At 58.1% G+C, this 25,906-nt stretch overlaps 1 protein-coding gene across 4 annotated transcripts in view; it reads right to left on the bottom strand.

Annotated features, from left to right (window-relative positions):
* The window catches only part of COL14A1 (collagen type XIV alpha 1 chain), a 699,289-nt gene that overhangs the window by 413,598 nt on the left and 259,785 nt on the right, over positions 1-25,906 (bottom strand). For all 4 annotated transcript variants that reach the window (XM_069621559.1, XM_069621558.1, XM_069621560.1 and 1 more), the window contains one exon: positions 25,364-25,515. In XM_069621559.1, coding sequence (XP_069477660.1) covers positions 25,364-25,515 — 152 coding nt within the window. The remainder of the gene's footprint in view (positions 1-25,363; positions 25,516-25,906) is intronic.

The raw sequence follows: 25,906 nt of genomic DNA, 5'->3' as shown, positions 1-25,906 counted from the left end.
AAGAATGAAAAAATCCAAATAATGTATTAAAAACAACAGCAATGGCAATCAAAATTAACCAAAATACACAAGTAAAAAAATAACAAAATTAAGCTGGCTGTCCCTTTTCAAATTCAAATCAATAAATGATAATCCAAAAAAATATCTCCCAAAGTTCAAGTCCATGAAAAGGAAATGAAGGGAAAAAAGATATACAAAACCATAGCTCCATGGGAAAAAATATTCATAGTAAAAAAAATATCCAAATCCAAAGTCCAACTATGTACAAAGTATTCAGGGTCCATCATCCCAAGAGAAGAAATGAAACCTGCCAAAAAACCTATCTAAAATGGAACTATATACAAAAGGTGGAGCAGTGTCCGTCGACTCCAAATAAAAATAAACTATAAAGGAAAGCTATCACTAAATAACTATATACAATGGCGGCGGGCCAGTCCAGCGGCTCACTAAGTGGTGTTCCGGGCCAGGGCATCATCGAACTCCTCGTCTATGTCCCGGAGGCGGTCCTGTTCCATGGCCCCGAGGGTCCGCAGGGACGCCGACATGTTCACCTCCAACTCCCTGCGGATTGCCTCGAGGCACTCGGCCCGCCTCAGGGCCCTCCGCATGGAGTTCTCCGCCCTGACCATCGTGAGCCGCGCCTCTTCCGCCCGCCCGCCGTTCCGCATCTATGGCGTGGCCCAACCGCTGCCACACAGAAGACACTTCCCGTCCAGGGTCCTCCTGCCCTCTGGCCGATGCCTGCCCCTCCGATGTTGAAGGCCCCGAGCTATCGTGGCTCCCACCTACAGCCTCCTGCTGCTGCAGCTGCTGCTGTCCATGTGCCCTGTCCGATGGTGCCTGCACATCCTCCTCCAGCTGGGGTGCAGTCGTTGATGTGGCCACCCCTGCTGGACGTCCGACTCCCGACTGTGGCAGGGATCTGTTGTCCACCAGCCTGGCCGCACGGTCGGAGGCAGCTCCACAGGGCACCCAGGTGACACATGGGTGGGAAGATGGCATGGAGGACGACTGGGGCATAGGGGGTTCTGTGGAGAAGGGGGTCGGAACAAGGTCCAGGAAACGGAGGAATCCAGCCCTGGTGAGCTGTCCCAGTGGGTCAACGCGGTCAACGAGCCATGCGAGAAGACGTGCAGACTCATCATGAAAAGACTGCAGGTCAGCTCGTATGGCCCGTTGATGCAACGCCACTAGACCCTGGACAGGCTCAACCTGGTGCAGGATAGCCACATCCGCAGGGATAGGAAGGCCAGGTGTTGTAAGCCAATCCTCTCCCTGAGAACGGGTCTGGAGGTAGGCATCCCCGCTGGTGCAAGATGATGCAGTGACAGGAGCAGGGACAGGATTGCACACAGGCACCTCCGCGGCGGCCTGTGCTGCCTCCTGTCCCTGATCCTGCACTGCACCACTAGCACCAGTGGAATCCCCACCTCCAGACCCCGCCACTGTCGCTTGCACGGCCTCCTCCTCCACCAAACCCCCCACCAACCTGGATGACTCCGTGCCATCTTCCTCCGTTGGGCCCTGTGGGGTCCCAGCTGCCCCTTCTGCTGCCGAGGAGTCCAACTCCAACCTCCGCCTCTTGGACCTCCCCTCGGCAGCTGCGGCCTGGGACGCGGCACCGGACTCCTCACTCCCCGACGAGATCACAACCTGGGAGGGGATCCGGGCCTTGCGTCTCCGGCTGGTGGTGCGACCCCTTGCCGCTGTGCTCCACAGCACCTTCTCCGCCCTCTTCATCAGTTGACGCTGCAGACAGGGAGAAAGGAAACACAGGCATCAGGGCACTGTAAAATGGACTCATACACACATGACAGTTATACATGAGTGGCATTGGTAAACCTCAGACATGGCATCACAATCCCCAACACACATGTCATTTCTACTTGCACACATGAGCCATACCACAGCCATATTGCAACAGCCAGCACCATCCATTCACATACAACAGCATGAGCAGCCAAAGGTCATCCACACATCACATGCAACATAGGGAGTACACTACACATGCACACACAACACCAAACTTGCATGCATGTGTACACCTCCGCCAACTGTCGCAGTGTTTTGATCGACATCCATGTCACACCTGACAATCATTCCTCCACATCCTGTGCCATGCAAGCCCACACACACAAGCACCATCCATGTGTCACACATGAGACCCCTCGCATGTGTCACCCTCACGGCCCTGTACACCCCCACTACTTGGCCACATAAAAATACATGTTCAACCTGTACACTCCTGGCACACCACCATACGCACATCTTACAATCAGTATGCATGTACACTTACCGCTCGACTCCAGACGGGTCTGCTTCTCAAGGACCTGGATGTGGAGCGCTGGGGATATGCGTTCCAGGACCCTCATCTGATCTTCCGACAAGTGGCCTTCAGGAGGCGCCGGGCCTTGTTGAGGGTCCTGGACCTGAAGTCCTCCCAGCGCTTCCTGACACGTTCGTAGTCGCGGACTGCCATCTCCTCCACGTTGATGGCAGTCACGATGTCCATCCAGATCCGAGTCCGTCCTTCCTTGTCAGCACGCAACCTTCCGAAGAGGGCATCATACTGCCCCAGGACATGCTCCACGAGGACACCAACTTCGGTGGCAGTGAAGCTGGTGCCCCTCGGCCTCCTTGGCCGGGGGTTGCCACTGGTACCAGATGTTGCAGTGCCCGACATGGCAACCCCAGAGGCAGGAGTGGGTGGGCAACTGGGTCCTGAGGCTGGGCTGTGGGGCGATGGAAAAGCAGTTGGGAGTCTTCGGTTCCAGCAGGGGTGGTCACAGCAACAGCTCCCCTGGCTGATGTGCAGGCAGCAAATGGCAGGGCACGTGGGCAGCAGGCAGTCAGGCAGCAGCAGATGGCAGGTGGGAGCGTGCTCAGGGCTCTGGGGGGCAGTAATTCGGCCTTCTGGGCAGGAGCGTGGTCTTCCGTGTGTGAACGCGTGGCCAGCTTGATACGGAGTAATTATGCACGTGAAAATCCAACACGTCTGCGTGTAATTCGAGGAAAGGCCCTTAGCGCGTAAACGCGTCAGCACACTGTACATTCATTGGCCCAAAGGCCACCAGCGTATGTGCGTCTATGAAGTCAGGTGCACGTTGAATAGGGCACACGTTGGAAATGTTGCGTGAAAAAAAAATGAAAGACACGTCCGAGTGTCAAAGCGTGTAATTGGTGGAAATGGCATTAGCGCGTACACGCGGAAGTGACAAAGCGTGTAATGGGTGGAAATGGCCCTACACGCAGAAGTGACAAAGCGTGTAGTTGGTGGAAAATGCCTTAGCGCGTACACGCCGCGTAAGTGACGCTGGACGTGTGGGCCTGCATAAAAGGTACGTGTAGAACACCATTTCCTTGTACGTGCTTTTCGTGGAGAGCGAGTGGGTGAATTCTGTACTTCTTGTCGTTTCACACGCGATTTACTTCACGGCATTTCAAGTTCGTACTCCCTGTTACCTCTGACACCTTTTTCTCTTTTTTCTCTTTTTCTGGTTTACCTGGGCCTGTTCCCTCAAACAGTGTTCCCTTCTACTGTTGTCCTGTCTCCTCAGACAGCGTACAAATCTTCTTTTGGCGGGGGTGTTGCCAACCAAACGCGCTTCTTTTTCACGCTCTTTTTCCTGGCAGACGGTGAGTCACGCACGTATCTAACATCTGTGCTTGCCCCGTGTGTAGCCTACCCCTTCAGAGGTCATTCTAGGCTGCGTGTGACATGCATACGTTCATTCTTGTGTTACTGGGTGCCACAGCATAGTGCAGGTTTTTTTTTCCGCACACGTGGTCTAGGAGGGGTTGCGTGCACGTCATCTCCCTTTTTTGGGCTTCCTGTGCGTTGCGTGACCCGTCATCTTTCCCCAGGGGTCACATTCAGCCTTGCTAGAGCACTAGGGTACAATTACCATCTGGTACCCAACCCCTTTGACCCCCAATTGCCCAGGACAATAGTTTACAGCCACTCCCATACGCACATTAACATCAGTGCCATGGTTGGGAGGCGAGGATTCCGTAAGGGTGGCAAAGGTGGACGAGCCACAAGTGGTGGACATGGTGGATCCGGTAGGGGACCTGGTCGTTACTTGCAGGGTGACCCTGTCCCCCATGTGTGGAGGACCAGTCAAGGGCACCCATGAACCCCCCCCCCGGTTGAGGCTGATGTGGCTGACACCATCCATGCTCAGCCCTTGTTGGACCAGCCCATTGTGGCACCAGACCTGGCTGACTCCATGGCTGACTTCCAGGTCAGCAGGCCTATGACACGTGCGCTGGTGCACGTTGATGTCATCAGGCCACGTGGATCTGGGGCAGCAAGGTCATCTGCTGCCCCAAGTAGGCAGGGTGGAGAGGCTGCAGGGGCAGCTGCAGCTCCATCCACCCCAGCTCTCACACACCCAGCCAGGACAGTGTCGGTCCTAGTCCATCCTGCTGACATTCCCCCTGACACCATTACACTTGAGCCAATGCCTGCACCATCTCCCATGCTGAGTGTGCAATCCCACACTCCTGATACAGAGTCCACCAGGGCTCCTGCCCCTAGTGTCCAGAGCGGCGCAGGACACTCAGGATCGCCACCACCTTCCAAGCGGAAGAGGAAGAGTGCTCGTCCGGCACAGGCTGATGCCCCAGACATGGCTACACAGTCCGGCCCGTCGAGGAAGCCCAGCTTCACGGATGCCGAACTAAATGCACTTGTCGAGTATGTGTCCGGACATGATAACGAGATGGTCATTGTTGCAGGATCCAGGACCACACCTGCACAACGCCAGGCACACTGGCAGACCGTTGCGGACATCGTAAGTGACCTTGGAATCGTGAGGCGCACAGCCAATGATTGCTATAAGCGCTGGAATGACCTAAAGCGCAGGGCAAAGAATAAGCTGGCCCCAAGTCATGCCGCAACTCTAGTGACTGGAGGTGGGTCTCCAGTAGAAGACATGGAACTCACTCCACATGAGTCAGTCGCTGGGACCTACATCACGGAGGAACAGATCCAAGGCGTGGGAGATCTGCCTGATTATGAGGCATTGTCCGGTGAGTGCACATGCATGTGTGTGTCATCCATGTGCATGGTGTGTGTGTGAGGGCTTCTGTTTGTGTGCCAGGTGAGGGTGTGTGCGCCCGAGTCGTTTGGGTCACCCATGTGCTTCATGCAATACATTCTGCGCAGCAGCATTTGGCCATAGCAGTATCCCTTCTGCCAACAGTAGACATCTAGGCCAACAGCACGCCAGTTGCCCTTGAAGTGTCACCTTGCCACAACATTGTTGCTTATTTCTCTCTGTTCATTCAGGCAGATTGTTTGCATTCCACCACTTTTACTAGGCATTTCTCAGTCCTGTAGTCACATGTCTGACATGGCTATGGTAAAGTGGAGTGACTTTGTTACCTGGATATCATTTGTTCACACATGTCCCTGTGCAATCGGACCATTTTGGACTGGCAGCTCCAGGTGAAAAATCAGACCTGTTTGAATTAGAAAAGCTATTACATGCGGGAACTGGACTGAATGAATAAGTGCTGCCCTCCTCTCCATTTTCACTCAATAGCAATGGTACATGCCATCTGTGTGATGGCATGTGTATTTCACCCGGCAATCACAGGCCAATGTGTGATGCCACTGCCAGGCAGCATGCAGAAAATGTGTTCATCTTCCATCTTGGTGTCATCAGTGTGTGCCATTTGCCTGCCCTTCATACGCAGTGAGGGTGCATGCATGGGAGGGTTTTAGTCATGTGGGACATGTGTCAATCAAGTACTGGTTTTGTTGCTTCTCAGCCCTCATTGTGTGCCATGGTGCTAATGCCTGTTTCCATTTGTTTTCTTTTATGTCTTTGCAGGGGAAGACGCACCTGATACTGCTGGGGTTGTGGAGATGGTGCAGACCAAGGAGGGGTCCGAGGGCCGACCGACCACCAGTGAGGGACGTGGTGTGGTGGTGGGTGAGAACCCACAACTGCTGCAGGTCGTGCTCTCAAGGGGTGTCTCTGGCTGCACCTCCCCCGAGCTGTACTCAGGTGTTGATTCGGATGATGAGACCTACGTGCCGTCGCAGGTGAGTGTTCCTGGGAGGGGTTCTGTTCTGTCCCACCCACCTGCACCAGGGTCAGAACCCTCAATGGGGATGTCAGTGTTGGCAGCTACGCCTTTGGTGGTTACGGATGCAGGGTCACACTCTGCGACATCTGATCCTGTTCCTGGGCCAGCAGATCAGAGGGGGAATGCAGTCCTGCAGCCTCAGGCAGTGCCGGCACAGCAAGGCGCAGTTCGCCTTGCCCCAGACAGGTGTGGTGCCCGCCGACGTGGTGGCCGTACGCCACCTGGCAATACCGCACGGGAGCAATCCATTTACGGTATGGCAACCCAACAGGCAGCATCATCAGAGATGATGGCTCAGGCCATGGATAGGGTGGCCACTTCCATTGTCCCCCCCGAAAGGCTGATGGAGCGACTACAGCAGGCAGCCGACTCCATCTGCCAGTCACACAGGGAGGACATGTTGGCGTCCAACAGGGACAGGCGGGCGGCACTGGCGACTCTGCAGGAAGCCATCTCCATAGAGTCCCAGGGCCACAGGGAAGCCCTGAGGCAGGAGCTCCTTCACCTCAGGACGACTCTTGTTGAGCTTGAGGCTTCAACAAACCAAAGGACAGAACAGCAGCTGGAGCGTCTCACCCGTACGCTCTCAGCTGAGATGCAGGCAACTAGGGCGGAGGTCCGGGCATCCCGTGAGTTGTTGCATGGGGACCTCCGCACACTCATCCTCCAGAACGAGACCTACCACACCCGCATGCTTGCAGCCATGGAGGAACAGACTAGGGCCTTGCGTGGGCTGCCTCCCATAGCGCAACCACCTCCGGATGCAGCTGCACAGGGTGATAATAGCGACAGCAGTGATACTCCCACAATAGGGTAGCCGTGTGGGCCATGAGCCCATGGAGGTGTTTTTTTTCCCAAGATCCACACAGGTGGGTTTTGGTGTGCACCCTGTCCTCGGACCTCCTGGCTGGCCTCCCCAACCCCCCCGGGCCCATTAATGGCCATTTTTTTTTTTTTATTTTTTTTTTGGGACAATGTGTTGCCTTCCGTGGCTCCTGTGGGCATACGCTCCATTGTGGCTGGGCACATGCAGGCTTGTCATGTATTTGGTTCAGATGCTTGGGTTTTTGTTACACACACCACTCCTGCTTCCCGTTTCCATGGGCTTGCAAAGGGTGTGCCCAAGTGACATTGACGTACATGGTGACATTGGACTCCCACTACATGTGTGGGTAGTCTAGTCAATACTGTGTATACATTCCTAGTGCATATTGCTGTTGTGTTGTACACTGCATGTTGCATTGATGTGTAACTCATCATCCGTGTCTACCTCCTAATTTGCAGGTCCTTTCCTCATGTCTACACAAGGCCCTCTAGTTTGGAGATGGGTCCATGTTGGCAGCAGTGCACCTACAACTCTACATGGCGGCAACACTGTACAGTTGGAAGTGGTGGGAGTGCAGGCATTTCCAGGTGGTGAGACTACTAATTCCTTACATTCATAATGTCATGTTAATGGTAGTTTTGAGGGTCAGTGGCTGATAAGTGTTATTGCTAAATACCTGCTCAAGTGTGTTGTTGGTCCTGCATTACTGTGAGCATTTCAGGTGTCGCGAGTTTCAATTAGGGACACTGTACATTGTGACACTTGTGTCATGTTGTGGGGATTACTTTGTTTACCTGCACATAGCATGACATGGCACGGTGTGTCGTGTGGCGGTGCTGGGGATGGGTTGGGTGACATGGCACTGTCCTCATGTTGCATTTTGCAAGTGGGTATTCATTTTAGCTGCTTGAATGTGTTTTTTCACAAAACTGCATTGGTGGTGTCTGTGTAGGTAGGGATGCACACATTGTAACACTTCCAGGTGAACAATCTCAGCTGATATGGTTTTGACGGTTGATTCTCCAGACATTCAGGATCAGTGTCAGGTTGAGTCATCATTGATTGTCAGATGGTATGTGCCAGGGCAGTGTGCACTCCACAGGGGTGTGATTTCTAGGTGAAGTAATTAGCCACTAGCTGTGTATGGGCTGCCTCACCCCGTGCCCTTTCCCCTCCCATGCGCAGCGGCCGTGCATGTGGTTGGGGATGTGGGGCCACCACCATGTCCACGGCCAGGCCCCGGCGTGTTGCAACGTTGTGCAGGACACATGCTGCCACTATGATCCTGCACACTACTGGGGGAGCGTATAACAGCTGCCCGCCAGAACGGTCAAGGGAACGAAAGCGTGACTTAAGCACTCCGAATGTGCGCTCCACTATGCCCCGGGTTGCAATGTGGGCCGTGTTATATCTTACCTCGGGTGGCGTGGTGGGGTTCCGAATTGGCGTTATCATGTGGGGGCTGAGAGGGTAGGCACTGTCCCGTGTGGAGGTGGCGATTGGTATCATTGGTGCGGTTGTGACCTTGCTCAGTATCTGACATGCATACATGTGCAGTGGCATTCATACTCACCAAGCAGCCATGTATCGCCATGCCGCCCAGCTTCTAGGTCCCGGTTTAGGGTGGACATTCGGTAAATGAAGCTGTCGTGGGTGGACCCGGGATAGTTGGCATATACTGAGGTGATGATTACCCTTGGCATTACATACTACCTGCACGTTGATGGAATGCCAGTGCTTGCGGTTCCTATAGATGTGCTCAGATGCCCTGGTGGGACGTAGAGCCACATGGGTGCAGTCGATGGCACCTAGCACTTTGGGGAATCGTGCCACACCGTAAAAATCCAGGGCGGCAGCATGCCTTTCTGCATGTGTTCTGGGCAGGTATATGTGCCTGCGGACTGATGGGCATGCAGTGATGATGTTCAAGACCTGGTGTAGGCACCGTGACTGCGTGGCCTGTGACACTCCACCCACTATGGCACTTGTCCGCTGAAATGATCCAGTGGCTAAGAAGTGCAGTACATTGAGGACCTTCTCCAGGGGGCTGAGTGCTTGGGAGCACAGGGTGGGTGATGTGAGGTCATTCTCCCACTCACTCACCAGGTCCAGTATTATGTGTGGTGGAAACCTGTACCTCCCATACACCTGGTCATCAGGCATCCCGAAGAGGCTGGTTCTGGGTGTGAATATTCTGGCCCTGACTATCCTCCTCCTCCTCCTTTGGTAGCCCACGGCCACTGCTGCTAGGTGTTTCTTTGCGCGTGTTGTAGGCGAGCGTGTGAAACTTTCCGCGCACCCCTGAAATCCAGTACCCAGGCCAATAGCGTGTGGAAATTCCCGCGCGCCCCGGAATACACGTGCGCTGATGTACTCGCGTGTGAAACTTCCCGCGCACCCCTGAAATCAAGTACCCAGGCCAATAGCGTGTGGAAATTCCCGCGCACCCCGGAATACACGTGCGCTGATGTACTTGCGTGTGTAAGTGCCCGCGCACCCCTGAAATACACGTACATAGGCCAATCGCGTGTACGCGCACTTTTGTCCAATTACACGCGATGACACTCTGACGTGCAGTCTTTCCACGTGTGCTCCGTCATCACGTGGTATGAGGGAAACACCCGTGCGGGTCACGTCACAGACGCGCTTACGCGCTGAGGGCCTTTGGTCCAATAGAATCGCGTATGTGTGCTGACGCGCTTAAGCGCTAAGGGCCTTTCCTCGAATTTCACGCTGACGTGCAGGTTTTTCACGTGCCAAATCACTCCGTATGAAGCTGGCCACGCGAAAACACACAGAAGACCACGCTCCTGCCCAGAAGGCCGAATTACTGCCCCCCAGTGCCCCGAGCAGCCTCCCACGTGCCATCTGCTGCTGCTGCCTGCCTGCCTGCCTGCTGCCACCGTGCCCTGCCATTTGGTGCCTGCACATCAGCCATCTGCAGGGGTCCAGTTGCTGTGTCCACCCCTGCTGGAACTGAAGACTCCCGACTGGGATAACATCGCTCCACAGCCCAGCCCCAGGACCCAGTTGCCCACCCACTCCTGCCTCTGGGGTTGCCATGTCGGGCACTTCCACATCTGGCACCAGTGGCAACCCCAGGCCAGAGGGGCAGAGGGGCACCAGCTTCACTACCACCGAAGTTGGTGTCCTGGTGGAGCATGTCCTGGGGCAGTATGATGCCCTCTTTGGATCGTTCCACGCCAGCAAGGAAGGACGGGAGAGGATCTGGGCCGACTGTGTGGTTGCCATCAACGCGGAGGGGGTGGCAACCCGCGACGTACAGAAGATCAAGAAGCGCTGGGAGGACTTGAGGTCCAGGACCCTCGTGAAGGCCCTGCGCCTCGTGGAGGGGGGCCGGGGCCGCATGAGTTCCATCCAGATGAGGGTCCTGGAACGCGTACGCCCAGCGCTCCACGCCCAGATCCTTGAGAGGGAGACCCGTCTGGAGTTGAGCGGTAAGTGGCCAAGCATTGCTGTGTGAGACAGGGCATGTTGCGGTGTGCTGGTTGTCTGATACTTGCCTGTATGTGTGACATAGGCCATGTATGCATGTATGTGTGCAGGGACATCATGGTAATGCATGTGCGACCAGTGATGTGTGAACCACATGGTTGTTGCATGTGTTTAAATGTGACATGGGGAGCCCTATGCAGATTTTACACATGAGAGCATGCCAGTCTCTGTTCCTGGACATGGGTGGGGGTGAGGGATGGGTGCTGATGCCAGGTACATATATGGTAGCCATGTCTGTGTGCGTGACCTGCGTGTCTGTGACTTGTGAATGCAACGGATGCATGACACATGTGTGTGACAATGCACAGATTCACTGATGCAGCCTCGTTATCCTTGTATCCGCTGTGTTTGGGGTGTATGAGGCCAGATGGATGTCACTGAGGTGTAGTGTGTGCATGTGATAGGCATGACCGATGATGCATGTGAGTTCCATATCATTGTATGTTTCAAGAGTCCATTGGACATGTATGGAAATGTCCATGGCATGCACCATGCCTGTTACTGTGTGTGTTTTGCCTGGACTGACCCATGTGTTGTGGAGGGACATGATGGAAGTGTACTTTGACAGTGGTACTCATCTGCTATTGCTTCCTGTCTAGGGGACCATTGAACAGTACCCTGATGCTTGTGTTCTATGTCTCCCTCTACGCAGCGGCTAGTGAAGAAGAGGGCGGAGACGGCGCTGTGGAGCAAGGCGGCGGGGATGCCCCCACGGCTGCAGCGGAAGGGGTGGGTGAGCCCCCACAGGGGCCTGCTACGGCGGAAGACGGTGAGGAGCCATCCAGGTTGGTGGTTTCCACAGAGGAGGAGGAGGCCGCCACTGAGGCACACATGGGGCCTGGTGGGGGCATCCCTGCTGGTGCAAGTGGTGCAGTCCAGGGGCAGGGGCAGGAGGCAGCACAGGTCAACGTGGAGGGGCCTGTGCATGTCGCTGTCCCTGACCCTGTGAGTGCACCACCATGCACCAGCAGGGATGCCCCGTCCCAGGCCCGTCCGCAGGTAGAGGGGATGTCCATGTCACCTGACTCCCCTCCACCTGCGGACGAGGGGACCCGTGTCCGTATGGAGAAGGTCCTGATTGGGGTCGCGATGCGTGCGGGTGCAATTCGTGATGACGTGCGTGCTTCCCGGGAGGAGCACGCACGTCATCACGAAGAGCACCGTGCCGACGTGGCCCAATTGGGATCTTCCATGTTCGGGGGTTTCCTGCATGTGTCGGCCAATCTGGCAGCTCTCTCCTCCTCTGTGGAGGCTATACGCCGGTCGTTCTCCTTGGCGTCTTCCGGCCCAGATGCCACCAGGGCCCCCTGTGGACCTGCCCTGACCAATGCAGCCAGCTCGGTTGGGATCCCATCCCTGCCACAGTCGGGAGTCGGAGGTCCAGCAGGGGTGGACACCACAGCAACTGTACCCCAGCAGATGGAGGATGTGCCGGCATCATCAGGCAGGGCACGTGCACGAAGGCGTCGGTGGATTCCATCAGCCTGGATGCCGTCGTGCTGGCAGAGGCAGTTGCGTCGGAGGAAGCAGCAGAGTCAACGTGGGAGGCATAATGGCTCGGGGCCATCAACATCGGAGGGGCAGGCATCGGCTGGAGGGCAGGAGGACCCAGGACAGGAAGTGTCTTCCGTGTGGCTGCGGTTGGGCCAGCAGATAGGTGCGGAGCGGCGGCGGGCGGAAGAGGCGTGGCTCACGATGGCCAGGGCGAAGAACTCCATGCGGAGGGCCCTGAGGCGGGCCGAGTGCCTCGAGGCAATCCGCATGGGGTTGGAGGAGCAGATGACGTCGTCCCTGCGGACCCTCGGGGCCATGGAACAGGACCGCCTCCGGGACATAGACGAAGAGTTTGATGATGCCCTGGCCCGGGACACCACGGAGTGAGCCGCTGGACTTGCCTGCCGCCTTTGTATATAGTTCTTTAGTTTTAGGTTTCCTTTCTTTCTTCTTATGATTTGGAGTCGACGGACACTGCTCCACTTTTTGTATATAGTTGCATTTTAGTTAGGGTTTTTTGTAGGTTTCCTTTGTTCAGTTGGGCTCATGGACCCTTGGATGTTTTGTACATAGTTCTTCATTGGATTGTTTGATTATTTTTTTTTTATTTATTCACCATGGAGCAATGGTCTTTGCATTTATTTTTCTCTCTCTGATTGATTTATTTTTAATGTGACTTTGGACAACATTTTTTTGGATTTGGATTTGTATTTTTGATTTTTTTGGACGGACATGCAGCTTATCTTTTTTTCATTGCCATTGTAGTTTGTTTCATTTCATTTGCATTCAATTTTTTTTAATACAAATTTTTGTTTTCATACTTCACTGTGTGGTATCATCTCATTGGTTTCATGCATGTCATGTTGGGTGTTTTCCCATTCAATTGCAACCATTGTGTGTGACGGACATGGGTTCATTTGCTTTATGAACATTGGGGGTGTAACATGTAATTTCCATTTCCATGTGGGTGAATGGGTTACTTGGTAGGGCCTTTTGGCTGTGGAGGCTGACCATAACGCACATGATTGGGGATTGTGAGGACCTGGGTGCAGGGGGACATGAGTGGGGGCCTGGTGGAGGGTGCCCCTGGATGCTGGGGCGTGGGGGTGGTGGGAGACATGAGTGGGGGCCTGGTGGAGGGTGCCCCTGGATGCTGGGGGGTGGGGGTGGGTGGGAGACATGAGTGGGGGCCTGGTGGAGGCTGCCCCTGCACTGCTGGGGGGGGGGGGTTGTTTGACATGAGTTGGACATGAGTGGGGCCATGGTAGGGGCTGCCCATGGTGGCTGGGGGGTGAGGGTGGTGGTAGACATGGGTGGGAGCCTGGTGGAGGGTGCCCCACACTGCTGGGGGGGTGGGGTGGTGGGAGACATGAGTGGAGGCCTGGCAGAGGCTGCCCATGGTGGGTGGGGGACATGGGTGGGGGCCTGGTGGAGGGTGCCCCTGCACTGCTGGGGGGTGGGGGTGGTGGGAGACATGAGTAGGGGCCTGGTGGAGGGTGCCCCTGGATGCTGGGGGGTGGGGGTGGTGGGAGACATGAGTGGGGGCCTGGTGGAGGCTGCGCCTGCACTGCTGGGGTTGGGGGTGGTGGGAGATATGAGTGGGGGCCTGGTGGAGGCTGCCCCTGCACTGCTGGGGGTGGGGGTGGTGGGAGACATGAGTGGGGGCCTGGTGGAGGCTGCCCCTGCACTGCTGGGGGGTTGGGGAGCAGGGGGGGCATGAGTGGGGGCCTGGTGGAGGGTGCCCCTGCACTGCTGGGGGGTGGAGGTGGTGGGAGACATGGGTGGGGGCCTGGTGGAGGCTGCCCCTGGTGGCTGGGGGGTGGGGGTGGTGGGAGACATGAGTTGGACATGAGTGGGGGCCTGGTGGAGGGTGCCCCTGGATGCTGGGGGGTGGGGGTGCAGGGGGACTTGAGTGGGGGCCTGGTGGAGGGTGCCCCTGCACTGCTGGGGGGTGGGGTGGTGGGAGACATGAGTGGGGGCCTGGTGGAGGCTGCCCCTGCACTGCTGGGGGTGGGGGTGCAGGGGGACATGAGTGGGGGCCTGGTGGAGGGTGCCCCTGCACTGCTGGGGGGTGGGGGTGGTGGGAGACATGAGTTGGACATGAGTGGGGGCCTGGTGGAGGGTGCCCCTGGATGCTGGGGGGTGGGGGTGGTGGGAGACATGAGTGGGGGCCTGTTGGAGGCTGCCCCTGCACTGCCGGGGGGTGGGGGTGGTGGGAGACATGAGTGGGGGCCTGGTGGAGGCTGCCCCTGGTGGCTGGGGGCTGGGGGTGGCGGGAGACATGAGTTGGACATGAGTGGGGGCCTGGTGGAGGGTGCCCCTGGATGCTGGGGGGTGGGGGTGGTGATTGGAGACATGAGTGGGTCCTGGCGGAGGCTGCCCATGGTGGGTGGGGGGTAGGGGTGGTGGGAGACATGGGTGGGAGCCTGGTGGAGGGTGCCCCACACTGCAGGGGTGGTGGGGGTGGGTGGGAGACATGAGTGGGGGCCTGGTGGAGGCTGCCCCTGCACTGCTGGGGGGTGGGGGTGCAGGGGGGCATGAGTGGGGGCCTGGTGGAGGGTGCCCCTGCACTGCTGGGGGGTGGGGGTGGTGGGAGACATGAGTGGGGGCCTGGTGGAGGGTGCCCCTGCACTGCTGGGGGGTGGGGGTGGTGGGAGACATGAGTTGGACATGAGTGGGGGCCTGGTGGAGGGTGCCCCTGGATGCTGGGGGGTGGGGGTGGTGGGAGACATGAGTGGGGGCCTGGTGGAGGCTGCCCCTGCACTGCTGGGGGGTGGGGGTGGTGGGAGACATGAGTGGGGGCCTGGTGGAGGCTGCCCCTGGTAGCTGGGGGCTGGGGGTGGTGGGAGACATGAGTTGGACATGAGTGGGGGCCTTGTGGAGGGTGCCCCTGGATGCTGGGGGGTGGGAGTGCAGGGGGACATGAGTGGGGGCCTGGTGGAGGGTGCCCCTGCACTGCTGGGGGGGTGTGGGTGGGTGGGAGACATGATTGGGGGCCTGGTGGAGGGTGCCCCTGCACTGCTGGGGGTTGGGGGTGGTGATTGGAGACATGAGTGGGGGCCTGGCGGAGGCTGCCCATGGTGGGTGGGGGGTGGGGGTGGTGGGAGACATGGGTGGGAGCCTGGTGGAGGGTGCCCCACACTGCAGGGGGGTGGGGGTGGGTGGGAGACATGAGTGGGGGCCTGGTGGAGGCTGCCCCTGCACTGCTGGGGGGTGGGGGTGCAGGGGGGCATGAGTGGGGGCCTGGTGGAGGGTGCCCCTGCACTGCTGGGGGGTGGGGGTGGTGGGAGACATAAGTGGGGGCCTGGTGGAGGCTGCCCCTGGTGGCTGGGGGGTGGGAGTGGTGGGAGACATGAGTTGGACATGAGTGGGGGCCTGGTGGAGGGTGCCCCTGCACTGCTGGGGGGTGGGGGTGGTGGGAGACATGAGTGGGGGCCTGGTGGAGTCTGCCCCTGGTGGCTGGGGGTTGGGGGTGGTGGGAGACATGAGTGGGGGCCTGGTGGAGGGTGCCCCTGGATGCTGGGGGGTGGGGGTTGTGGGAGACATGAGTGGGGGCCTGGTGGAGGGTGCCCCTGCACTGCTGCGGGGTGGGGGTGCAGGAGGACATGAGTGGGGGCCTGGTGGAGGGTGCCCCAGCACTTCTGGGGGGTGGGGGTGGGTGGGAGACATGAGTGGGGGCCTGGTGGAGGGTGCCCCTGCACTGCTGGGGGTGGGGGTGGTGGGAGACATGAGTGGGGGCCTGGCAGAGGCTGCCCATGGTGGGTGGGGGGTGGGGGTGGTGGGAGACATGGGTGGGAGCCTGGTGGAGGGTGCCCCACACTGCTGGGGGGGAGGGGTGGGTGGGAGACATGAGTGGGGGCCTGGTGGAGGGTGCCCCTGCACTGCTGGGGGGGTGTGGGTGGGTGGGAGACATGATTGGGGGCCTGGTGGAGGGTGCCCCTGCACTGCTGGGGGTTGGGGGTGGTGATTGGAGACATGAGTGGGGGCCTGGTGGAGGCTGCCCATGGTGGGTGGGGGGTGGGGGTGGTGGGAGACATGGGTGGGAGCCTGGTGGAGGGTGCCCCACACTGCAGGGGGGTGGGGGTGGGTGGGAGACATGAGTGGGGGCCTGGTGGAGGCTGCCCCTGCACTGCTGGGGGGTGGGGGTGCAGGGGGGCATGAGTGGGGGCCTGGTGGAGGGTGCCCCTGCACTGCTGGGGGGTGGGGGTGGTGGGAGACATGAGTGGGGCCTGGTGGAGGCTGCCCCTGGTGGCTGGGGGGTGGGAGTGGTGGGAGACATGAGTTGGACATGAGTGGGGGCCTGGTGGAGGGTGCCCCTGCACTGCTGGGGGGTGGGGGTGGTGGGAGACATGAGTGGGGGCCTGGTGGAGTCTGCCCCTGGTGGCTGGGGGTGGGGGTGGTGGGAGACATGAGTGGGGGCCTGGTGGAGGGTGCCCCTGGATGCTGGGGGGTGGGGGTTGTGGGAGACATGAGTGGGGGCCTGGTGGAGGGTGCCCCTGCACTGCTGGGGGGTGGGGGTGCAGGAGGACATGAGTGGGGGCCTGGTGGAGGGTGCCCCAGCACTTCTGGGGGGTGGGGGTGGGTGGGAGACATGAGTGGGGGCCTGGTGGAGGGTGCCCCTGCACTGCTGGGGGTGGGGGTGGTGGGAGACATGAGTGGGGGCCTGGCAGAGGCTGCCCATGGTGGGTGGGGGGTGGGGGTGGTGGGAGACATGGGTGGGAGCCTGGTGGAGGGTGCCCCACACTGCTGGGGGGGTGGGGTGGGTGGGAGACATGAGTGGGGGCCTGGCGGAGGCTGCCCATGGTGGCTGGGGGGTGGGGGTGGTGGGAGACATGGGTGGGGGCCTGGTGGAGGGTGCCCCTGCACCTCTGGGGGGTGGGGGTGGTGGGAGACATGAGTGGGGGCCTGGTGGGGGCTGCCCATGGTGGCTGGGGGGTGGGTGTGGTGGTAGACATGGGTGGGAGCTTGGTGGAGCGTGCCCCACACTGCTGGGGGGGTGGGGGTGGGTGGAAGACATGAGTGGGGGCCTGGCGGAGGCTGCCCATGGTGGGTGGGGGGTGGGGGTGGTGGGAGACATGGGTGGGAGCCTGGTGGAGGGTGCCCCACACTGCAGGGGGGTGGGGGTGGGTGGGAGACATGAGTGGGGGCCTGGTGGAGGCTGCCCCTGCACTGCTGGGGGGTGGGGGTGCAGGGGGGCATGAGTGGGGGCCTGGTGGAGGGTGCCCCTGCACTGCTGGGGGGTGGGGGTGGTGGGAGACATGAGTGGGGGCCTGGTGGAGGCTGCCCCTGGTGGCTGGGGGGTGGGAGTGGTGGGAGACATGAGTTGGACATGAGTGGGGGCCTGGTGGAGGGTGCCCCTGCACTGCTGGGGGGTGGGGGTGGTGGGAGACATGAGTGGGGGCCTGGTGGAGTCTGCCCCTGGTGGCTGGGGGGTGGGGGTGGTGGGAGACATGAGTGGGGGCCTGGTGGAGGGTGCCCCTGGATGCTGGGGGGTGGGGGTTGTGGGAGACATGAGTGGGGGCCTGGTGGAGGGTGCCCCTGCACTGCTGGGGGGTGGGGGTGCAGGAGGACATGAGTGGGGGCCTAGTGGAGGGTGCCCCAGCACTTCTGGGGGGTGGGGGTGGGTGGGAGACATGAGTGGGGGCCTGGTGGAGGGTGCCCCTAAACTGCTGGGGGGTGGGGGTGGTGGGAGACATGAGTGGGGGCCTGGCAGAGGCTGCCCATGGTGGGTGGGGGGTGGGGGTGGTGGGAGACATGGGTGGGAGCCTGGTGGAGGGTGCCCCACACTGCTGGGGGGGTGGGGGTGGGTGGGAGACATGAGTGGGGGCCTGGCGGAGGCTGCCCATGGTGGCTGGGGGGTGGGGGTGGTGGTAGACATGGGTGGGAGCTTGGTGGAGCGTGCCCCACACTGCTGGGGTGGTGGGGGTGGGTGGAAGAGATGAGTGGGGGCCTGGCGGAGGCTGCCCATGGTGGGTGGGGGGTGGGGGTGGTGGGAGAAATGGGTGGGAGCCTGGTGGAGGGTGCCCCTGCACTGCTGGGGGTGGGGGTGGTGGGAGACATGAGTGGGGGCCTGGTGGAGGGTGCCCCTGGATGCTGGGGGGTGGGGGTGGTGGGAGACATGGGTGGGGGCCTGGCGGAGGCTGCCCCTGCACTGCTGGGGGGTGGGGGTGGTGGGAGACATGCGTTGGACATGAGTGGGGGCCTGGTGGGGGCTGCCCATGGTGGCTGGGGGGTGTGGGTGGTGGGAGACATGGGTGGGGGCCTGGTGGAGGGTGCCCCTGCACTGCTGGGGGTGGGGTGGTGGGAGACATGAGTGGGGGCCTGGTGGAGGGTGCCCCTGGATGCTGGGGGGTGGGGGTGGTGGGAGACATGAGTTGGGGCCTGGTGGAGGCTGCCCCTGCACTGCTGGGGGGTGGGGGTGGTGGGAGACATGATTGGGGGCCTGGTGGAGGCTGCCCCTGCACTGCTGGGGGGTGGGGGTGCAGGGGGACATGAGTGGGGGCCTGGTGGAGGGTTCCCCTGCACTGCTGGGGGGTGGGGTGGTGGGAGACATGAGTGGGGGCCTGGTGGAGGCTGCCCCTGCACTGCTGGGGGGTGGGGGTGCAGGGGAACATGAGTGGGGGCCTGGTGGAGGGTGCCCCTGCACTGCTGGGGGGTGGGGGTGGTGGGAGACATGAGTGGGGGCCTGGTGGAAGCTGCCCCTGGTGGCTGGGGGTGGGGGTGGTGGGAGAAATGAGTTGGACATGAGTGGGGGCCTGGTGGAGGGTGCCCCTGGATGCTGGGGGTGTGGGTGCAGGGGGACATGAGTGGGGGCCTGGTGGAGGGTGCCCCTGCACTGCTGGGGGGTGGGGGTGGGTGGGAGACATGAGTGGGGGCCTGGTGGAGGGTGCCCCTGCACTGCTGGGGGGTGGGGGTGGTGGGAGACATGAGTGGGGGCCTGGCGGAGGCTGCCCATGGTGGGTGGGGGTGGGGGTGGTGGGAGACATGGGTGGGAGCCTGGTGGAGGGTGCCCCACACTGCTGGGGGGGTGGGGGTGGCTGGGAGACATGAGTGGGGGCCTGGCTGAGGCTGCCCATGGTGGGTGGGGGGTGGGGGTGGTGGGAGACATGGGTGGGGGCCTGATGGAGGGTGCCCCTGCACTGCTGGGGGGTGGGGGTGGTGGGAGACATGTGTTGGATATGAGTGGGGGCCTGGTGGGGGCTGCCCATGGTGGCTGGGGGGTGGGGGTGGTGGTAGACATGGGTGGGAGCCTGGTGGAGGGTGCCCCACACTGCTGGGGGGTGGGGGTGGGTGGGAGACATGAGTGGGGGCCTGGCGGAGGCTGCCCATGGTGGCTGGGAGGTGGGGGTGGTACTAGACATGGGTGGGAGCCTGGTGGAGGGTGCCCCAAACTGCTGGGGGGGTGGGGGTGGTGGGAGACATGAGTGGGGGCCTGGTGGAGGGTGCCCCTGGATGCTGGGGCGTGGGGGTGGTGGGAGACATGAGTGGGGGCCTGGTGGAGGCTGCCCCTGCACTGCTGGGGGGTGGGGGTGGTGGGAGACATGAGTGGGGGCCTGGTGGAGGCTGCCCCTGCACTGCTGGGGGGTGGGGGTGCAGGGGGACATGAGTGGGGGCCTGGTGGAGGGTGCCCCTGCACTGCTGGGGGTTGGGGGTGGTGGGAGACATGAATTGGACATGAGTGGGGGCCTGGTGGAGGGTGCCCCTGGATGCTGGGGGGTGGGGGTGGTGGGAGACATGAGTTGGACATGAGTGGGGGCCTGGTGGGGGCTGCCCATGGTGGCTGGGGGGTGGGGGTGGTGGTAGACATGGGTGGGGGCCTGGTGGAGGGTGCCCCACACTGCTGGGGGGGTGGGGGTGGTGGGAGACATGAGTGGGGGCCTGGTGGAGGGTGCCCCTGGATGCTGGGGGGTGGGGGTGGTGGGAGACATGAGTGGGGGCCTGGTGGAGGCTGCCCCTGCACTGCTGGGGGTTGGGGGTGGTGGGAGACATGAATTGGACATGAGTGGGGGCCTGTTGGAGGGTGCCCCTGGATGCTGGGGGGTGGGGGTGGTGGGAGACATGAGTTGGACATGAGTGGGGGCCTGGCGGAGGTTGCCCATGGTGGCTGGGAGGTGGGGGTGGTACTAGACATGGGTGGGAGCCTGGTGGAGGGTGCCCCACACTGCTGGGGGGGTGGGGGTGGTGGGAGACATGAGTGGGGGCCTGGTGGAGGGTTCCCCTGGATGCTGGGGGGTGGGGGTGGTGGGAGACATGAGTGGGGGCCTGGTGGAGGCTGCCCCTGCACTGCTGGGGGGTGGGGGTGGTGGGAGACTTGAGTGGGGACCTGGTGGAGGCTGCCCCTGCACTGCTGGGGGGTGGGGGTGCAGGGGGACGTGAGTGGGGGCCTGGTGGAGGGTGCCCCTGCACTGCTGGGGGTTGGGGTGGTGGGAGACATGAATTGGACATGAGTGGGGGCCTGGTGGAGGGTGCCCCTGGATTCTGGGGGGTGGGGTTGGTGGGAGACATGAGTTGGACATGAGTGGGGGCCTGGTGGGGGCTGCCCATGGTGGCTGGGGGGTGGGGGTGGTGGTAGACATGGGTGGGAGCCTGGTGGAGGGGGCCCCACACTGCTGGGGGGTGCGGGTGGGTGGGAGACATGAGTGGGGGCCTGGCGGAGGCTGCCCATGGTGGCTGGGGGGTGGGGGTGGTGGGAGACATTGGTGGGAGCCTGGTGGAGGGTGCCCCACACTGCTGGGGGGGTGGGGGGTGGTGGGAGACATGAGTGGGGGCCTGGCGGAGGCTGCCCATGGTGGGTGGGGGGTGGGGGTGGTGGGAGACATGGGTGGGGGCCTGGTGGAGGGTGCCCCTGCACTGCTGGGGGGTGGGGGTGGTGGGAGACATGAGTGGGGGCCTGGTGGAGGGTGCCCCTGGATGCTGGGGGGTGGGGATGGTGGGAGACATGAGTGGGGGCCTGGTGGAGGGTGCCCCTGGATGCTGGGGTGTGGGGGTGCTGGGTGACATCAGCAGGTGTGCAGGGTAGTCCCCTGTGGTGTCGGCTGCCTGCAGGGGCCGTGGAGGGTGTACAGGGAATACCTGGGAGCACACAGCCAAATCGCGTGTAGAATTTCCCGCGTACCCCTGTCATACACGTACCCAGCCAAATCGCGTGTGGAAATTCACACGCACGTACCCTGCCAAATCGCGTGTGAGACTTCCCGCGCACCCCTGAGTTCCACGTACCCAGACAAATCGCGTGTGGAAATTCCCGCGCACGTACCCGGCCAAATCGCGTGTGAAACTTCCCGCGCACCCCTGAAATCCATGTACCCTGACAAATCGCGTGTGTAAATTCCCGCGCACGTACCCGGCCAAATCGCGTGTGGAACTTCTCGCGCACCCCTGAAATCCACGTACCCTGCCAAATCACGTGTGAGACTTCCCGCGCACCCCTGAGATCCACGTACCCAGACAAATCGCGTGTGGAAATTCCCGCGCACGTACCCGGCCAAATCGCGTGTGGAACTTCCCGCGCACCCCTGAAATCCACGTACCCTGCAAAATCGCGTGTGTGACTTCCCGCGCACCCCTGAGATCCAGGTACCCAGACAAATCGCGTGTGGAAATTCCCGTGCACGTACCCGGCCAAATCGCGTGTGGAACTTCCCGCGCACCCCTGAAATCCACGTACCCTGCCAATCGCGTGTGAGACTTCCCACGCACCCCGGAATACACGCACACGTTATTTTTCAGTCAGCGGGTGTCCGTGTTTGTGGGTACCCCTTTGCACATCATTTGTCCTGGAGGGCCACAGTATAGGACATTCATCATGGCTGTATATAGGTGCTATTTGTTGGCGCACCTTTTGGCGCACATTTATTACAGGCGCAGAGACGCTACCGCCTGCTTTCTTGTGGCGGTCGTGCTTGTGCCTGTGCGCTGGTTTGACCGTGCGCTTTTTTACCCTATTCGATTCCATGAATACGGGTTGCAGGCGAGCGTGTGGGCGTTCTGAGCACTTGCACCCTGTACTTCCCCCGTGACGCCCACATTTTGGCAAGTTGTTTCCCATTCCGAGTGTTACGCCCCGTGTTCCGCCTACTTTTGTTGTGTGCGCTGCGCTATGTGCGATTTTCGCTGTGGCCTGTGCGATTTTCGCTGTGACCTGGCGCACGCCGTTAGATGGCCTGTGCGCAAACGTGCGCCGCGCACTTTTTTAGCGCACATCCGATGGTTTTCTTGCGCACGGCTTTCCATGAATCGATGTGCGCTGCTTTTCGTGTGATTTTCGCACTTGCACTGGGATTTTCGCTATTCCACTGCGAATGGCACGTTTTTGGCCACTTGCGCCGCGCTAATTATTCCATGAATCGGCCTGAGAATGTTTTCTACTCTGTGATAGCGTAAACTTAAATATTTGCACCAAGTAGTGATTAGGAAGGTATTTGGTTAAGTACCCAAATTGCAGATTTGGTCCAAATCCCGGCCTCATTGCTTAAGTGAAGTATATGCCCCTGGGCAAATATTTTAATCTCACTGTGACTTAACTGCAAACATTGAAGTTCCCCTTACCGCAGTACCATCCAACTTCATTTGACAGATTGAAATATAGTCTCACCAGCCAGTCAGTGCACCAGAGATCCTGGTATAAGATGGCAGACTTCAGAAGAACCAACATTAATGTCCTTCCCTGTTGCTGCCAATCACTGAAGTTGCTTGACCCATCCAGAGTACTGCCCTGCACTTATTGCTTTGCCCCGTTAACTTTGTTATTGAGTCTTGTATACCATACTTGCCATTTTCATGGTTTCCTGGAGCTTCAGGATCTGCAAGATGTGGCATAGGTGACTAAGGTAGGAACAGAGGGAGCAGGTCCAGGCTGCTTTGTTGCGATGCTGATGTGTGCAGACCTGAATATATATAGCTCTCTGTGGTGAGCAAGTTTAAGACATTTAGCGAGTTGTCTGGAGCAGTGTTTAATAGCTCCACCAAGTTGCTAATGTTATTTGTTTGTGTGGGTGTCTTTTAGAGAGGTGTTTAAATAGTATGGGTTAAAGGGTTGTGGTGTTGTATCTGTGGTGAGTCAATGTGATGTTAGGAAAGTTTAGTATAGATACGTGTCTTTGTGCTGTGTTCTTTCGGGCGCACAACCAGTGTTATTTCAGTGGTGGAGTTGTGTTTTGAGATTTGCCGTCAATTTGGGTGGGAGGTAGAATTATTTTAATATGGCTATTTTTACCATATCTGCCCAACTGACCAGCCAATAAAAACCAAGGATCATCTGTAGCACTTTGGAAGCATCCCAGTAGATTGCATATGTTCATTTATATCCCTTGAAAACATTCCCTCTCCAGCTCTTACGCCCTGTTTGCCATATCATCAGGTGATAGACTGAGTGATGCTACTTCCTGTGACACTAGGGCTTGTCACAAAAGGAAGGCCCTCAGTTTCTAGTCAGCTGCCCCGGCCCCGCCTTTCTGACTTCCCATTAACACCTCAAAGGCGCTTGAACTGTAGCACCTCGCAGTGATACACAGGGTTATGGTAAGATGCTGCTGGACATGCACAATGAACTAGCAAGTGACAAAGCCAACCACGCACCACATCACAACCACAGCATTACCATTCTGGCCATTGAACATTTGCATTTTACCTTTAAATCCTACCATATTTATGGCCAATGTCACTGCCCAAATGCACAATGTTCTGCTAACTTGACACTAGTTCCCACAAACCTTCCTTGCAGCGAAAGGGAAATGTTCCCAATACAAGTAAATCTGACCCATCCACACCAAGGGCCTGATTCACAGAGTATTTCCCAATGGGATTGTGCCATCATAAAACACTTCTGTGAATCAGGCCCTTATTTTGGGAAAGGTCACCCTACAATGTGAGCTTTATTCCACTCATCCTCAAACGTTCAATCAAGTCGCGCTCCTGCTACCAAATATTAAGGTACAGACAGCATGCAAAAGTGCTTCATAGAGCTATGCTGGAATATGGTTTGAGCACAAGCAGTTTGAATCTATCAAGCAGTTTCGATGTATTTACAGTGGTATTCTGGTATATGTTGCAAGCAGCATCATGCACGTGTTTTACAGGAATACCAGCATATATTTAAGCAGAGGCCTTATGAACAAGTGCATTATAGGGCCATGCTGGCATGTGGTCTGGGGGCAGGCAGCAGGAATGTACTTAGAGTGGGAGGATGTCATATGTTGCTGGTGCCATAACTGCAGAGTTTTACAGTAGCAATGGTGCCATATATTTAGACACCAACAAGCAGCATTGGATAGTGCTATACAGGGCCATGCTGGTGTGTTTTGACCTCAGGCACCATTGATATGTTTTACAGGGGCATGCTGAAAGATATGGTGGACGCCATCATGAAAGTGTTTTACAATACTGGCTAATATTTGGGAATGTGTTTTACAGGGCCGTGTTGGCCTATAATGAGTGCACTGGTATTATGAATATGTGCTTTATAGTGGAAAGCATATTCTGGAGCATAGGGAACATGAAAGTGTTGTAAAATGCTCATGTGCACTGTTGGCGACAAGGCATCATTCTATTAGATTTTTTTCATGAGTTACCCTACAGCACCAATTGGTATCACTACATGTTATCCCCACCAAAAGTATCGCTGTATATATGCTCGTCTGGAACGGCAATAGGCAATATTTTGGGGGGGATAATATTGGGGGTTTGTAGGAGCAGGGGTTTCCCCTGCTCCTTTAAAAATAATGCAGGGGGTGTCACACTCAAGTTCCATGCCTTAATATCGCTGCAAAGATATGGCGATATTTTTGTATGGCGATATGTTTTCGGGGATATTAACACATCGAACCAATCAATTGTATATTGGATGGCTTATTACTCACATTTTGTCAAAAATGTGGCTGTAAAATGCAACATTTCAACAATTATTTAAAATATTTTCTAGGAAAAACACCCTAACCTACAGGGCATTGGTTTAGATTCCCTTTTCTATGCTCACGCTAATTTGGGGGAATATGAACACAGCTCCAATGGCCAAAAACACCAGCCACTGCTGATCATGAATCATGTATAATTGAGGCGCCCCCTCAAGATCCTTTGCCCCCCCTGGCACTAGAAGCTGCCTAAGCCACTGAGTCAACAGGTGTGAGAAGGAATAATACTAGCGGAGAGAGGATGATGAGCCTTCAGAATCAGGCGCTTTGAGTGTCTGTGCCATGTTTTCAGTGTTGAGTCTATCACATGTTTTATTTGATGATACATGTAATTTCAATGGTCTATTTACCATTTCCTGATGTTCGGCCATACTGAAGCCACATACATATGGGTGCATGAAAAACCTAATACATTTCATGGATCAAATCCACACATCTTAAAGAGCCTTTGGTGAATAGACTATCAAAGCAATGCTTGATGTGTAAGGGGGAAGAGAGCTTTTCTTTTCTGCTCACATACCTCTTCTGGCTGGCCTCCTCTTGTCGGATAAAATACAACTCTGTATTTTTCCACTTTTCCTGGTGCGTGAGTCCAGCTTATTCGGAACCCCCTGGCCGTCACCTCCGAAGTGACCAAATTGCTAGGTGCCCCCATGGTGGCAGTAGATGTTCCTATTCAAGGAAAGAACCCAGAGATTATACAGTGTCAGAGAAGAATAAAGAACAAGATGCCGCAAGATGCAGCCATTTAATACTGTAGGTGGGGATTATGGCTGAATGAATTGACTAATATTAGATGGTGAAGTGATAGGTGAATGGATGAATATATAGATGGATGCCAGCAGAGATGGCAGGATGGACATGAACATGACAATATATGTACTGAAGGATATATGGACTGATGAATAGATAATTGATGGCTAGAAGGAGGTCTGGTTAGATGATTTGGGCTGGATGTATGTGTGTGTGTGTGTGGATGGGTATCTTTTTATAATAGCTCTTTTATAACGCGCTTAATACCAGAGATACTAATTGAGAGATTGAATTTGAACCTGTGTTGCGC

The sequence above is a fragment of the Ambystoma mexicanum genome, chromosome 5q (genome assembly GCF_040938575.1).
Source record: "Ambystoma mexicanum isolate Mex_15411 chromosome 5q, UKY_AmexF1_1, whole genome shotgun sequence".
Taxonomy (NCBI): domain Eukaryota; kingdom Metazoa; phylum Chordata; class Amphibia; order Caudata; family Ambystomatidae; genus Ambystoma; species Ambystoma mexicanum.
The sequence above is the reverse complement of the archived record's forward strand: the minus strand, read 5'-3'. Positions and strand labels throughout refer to the sequence as shown.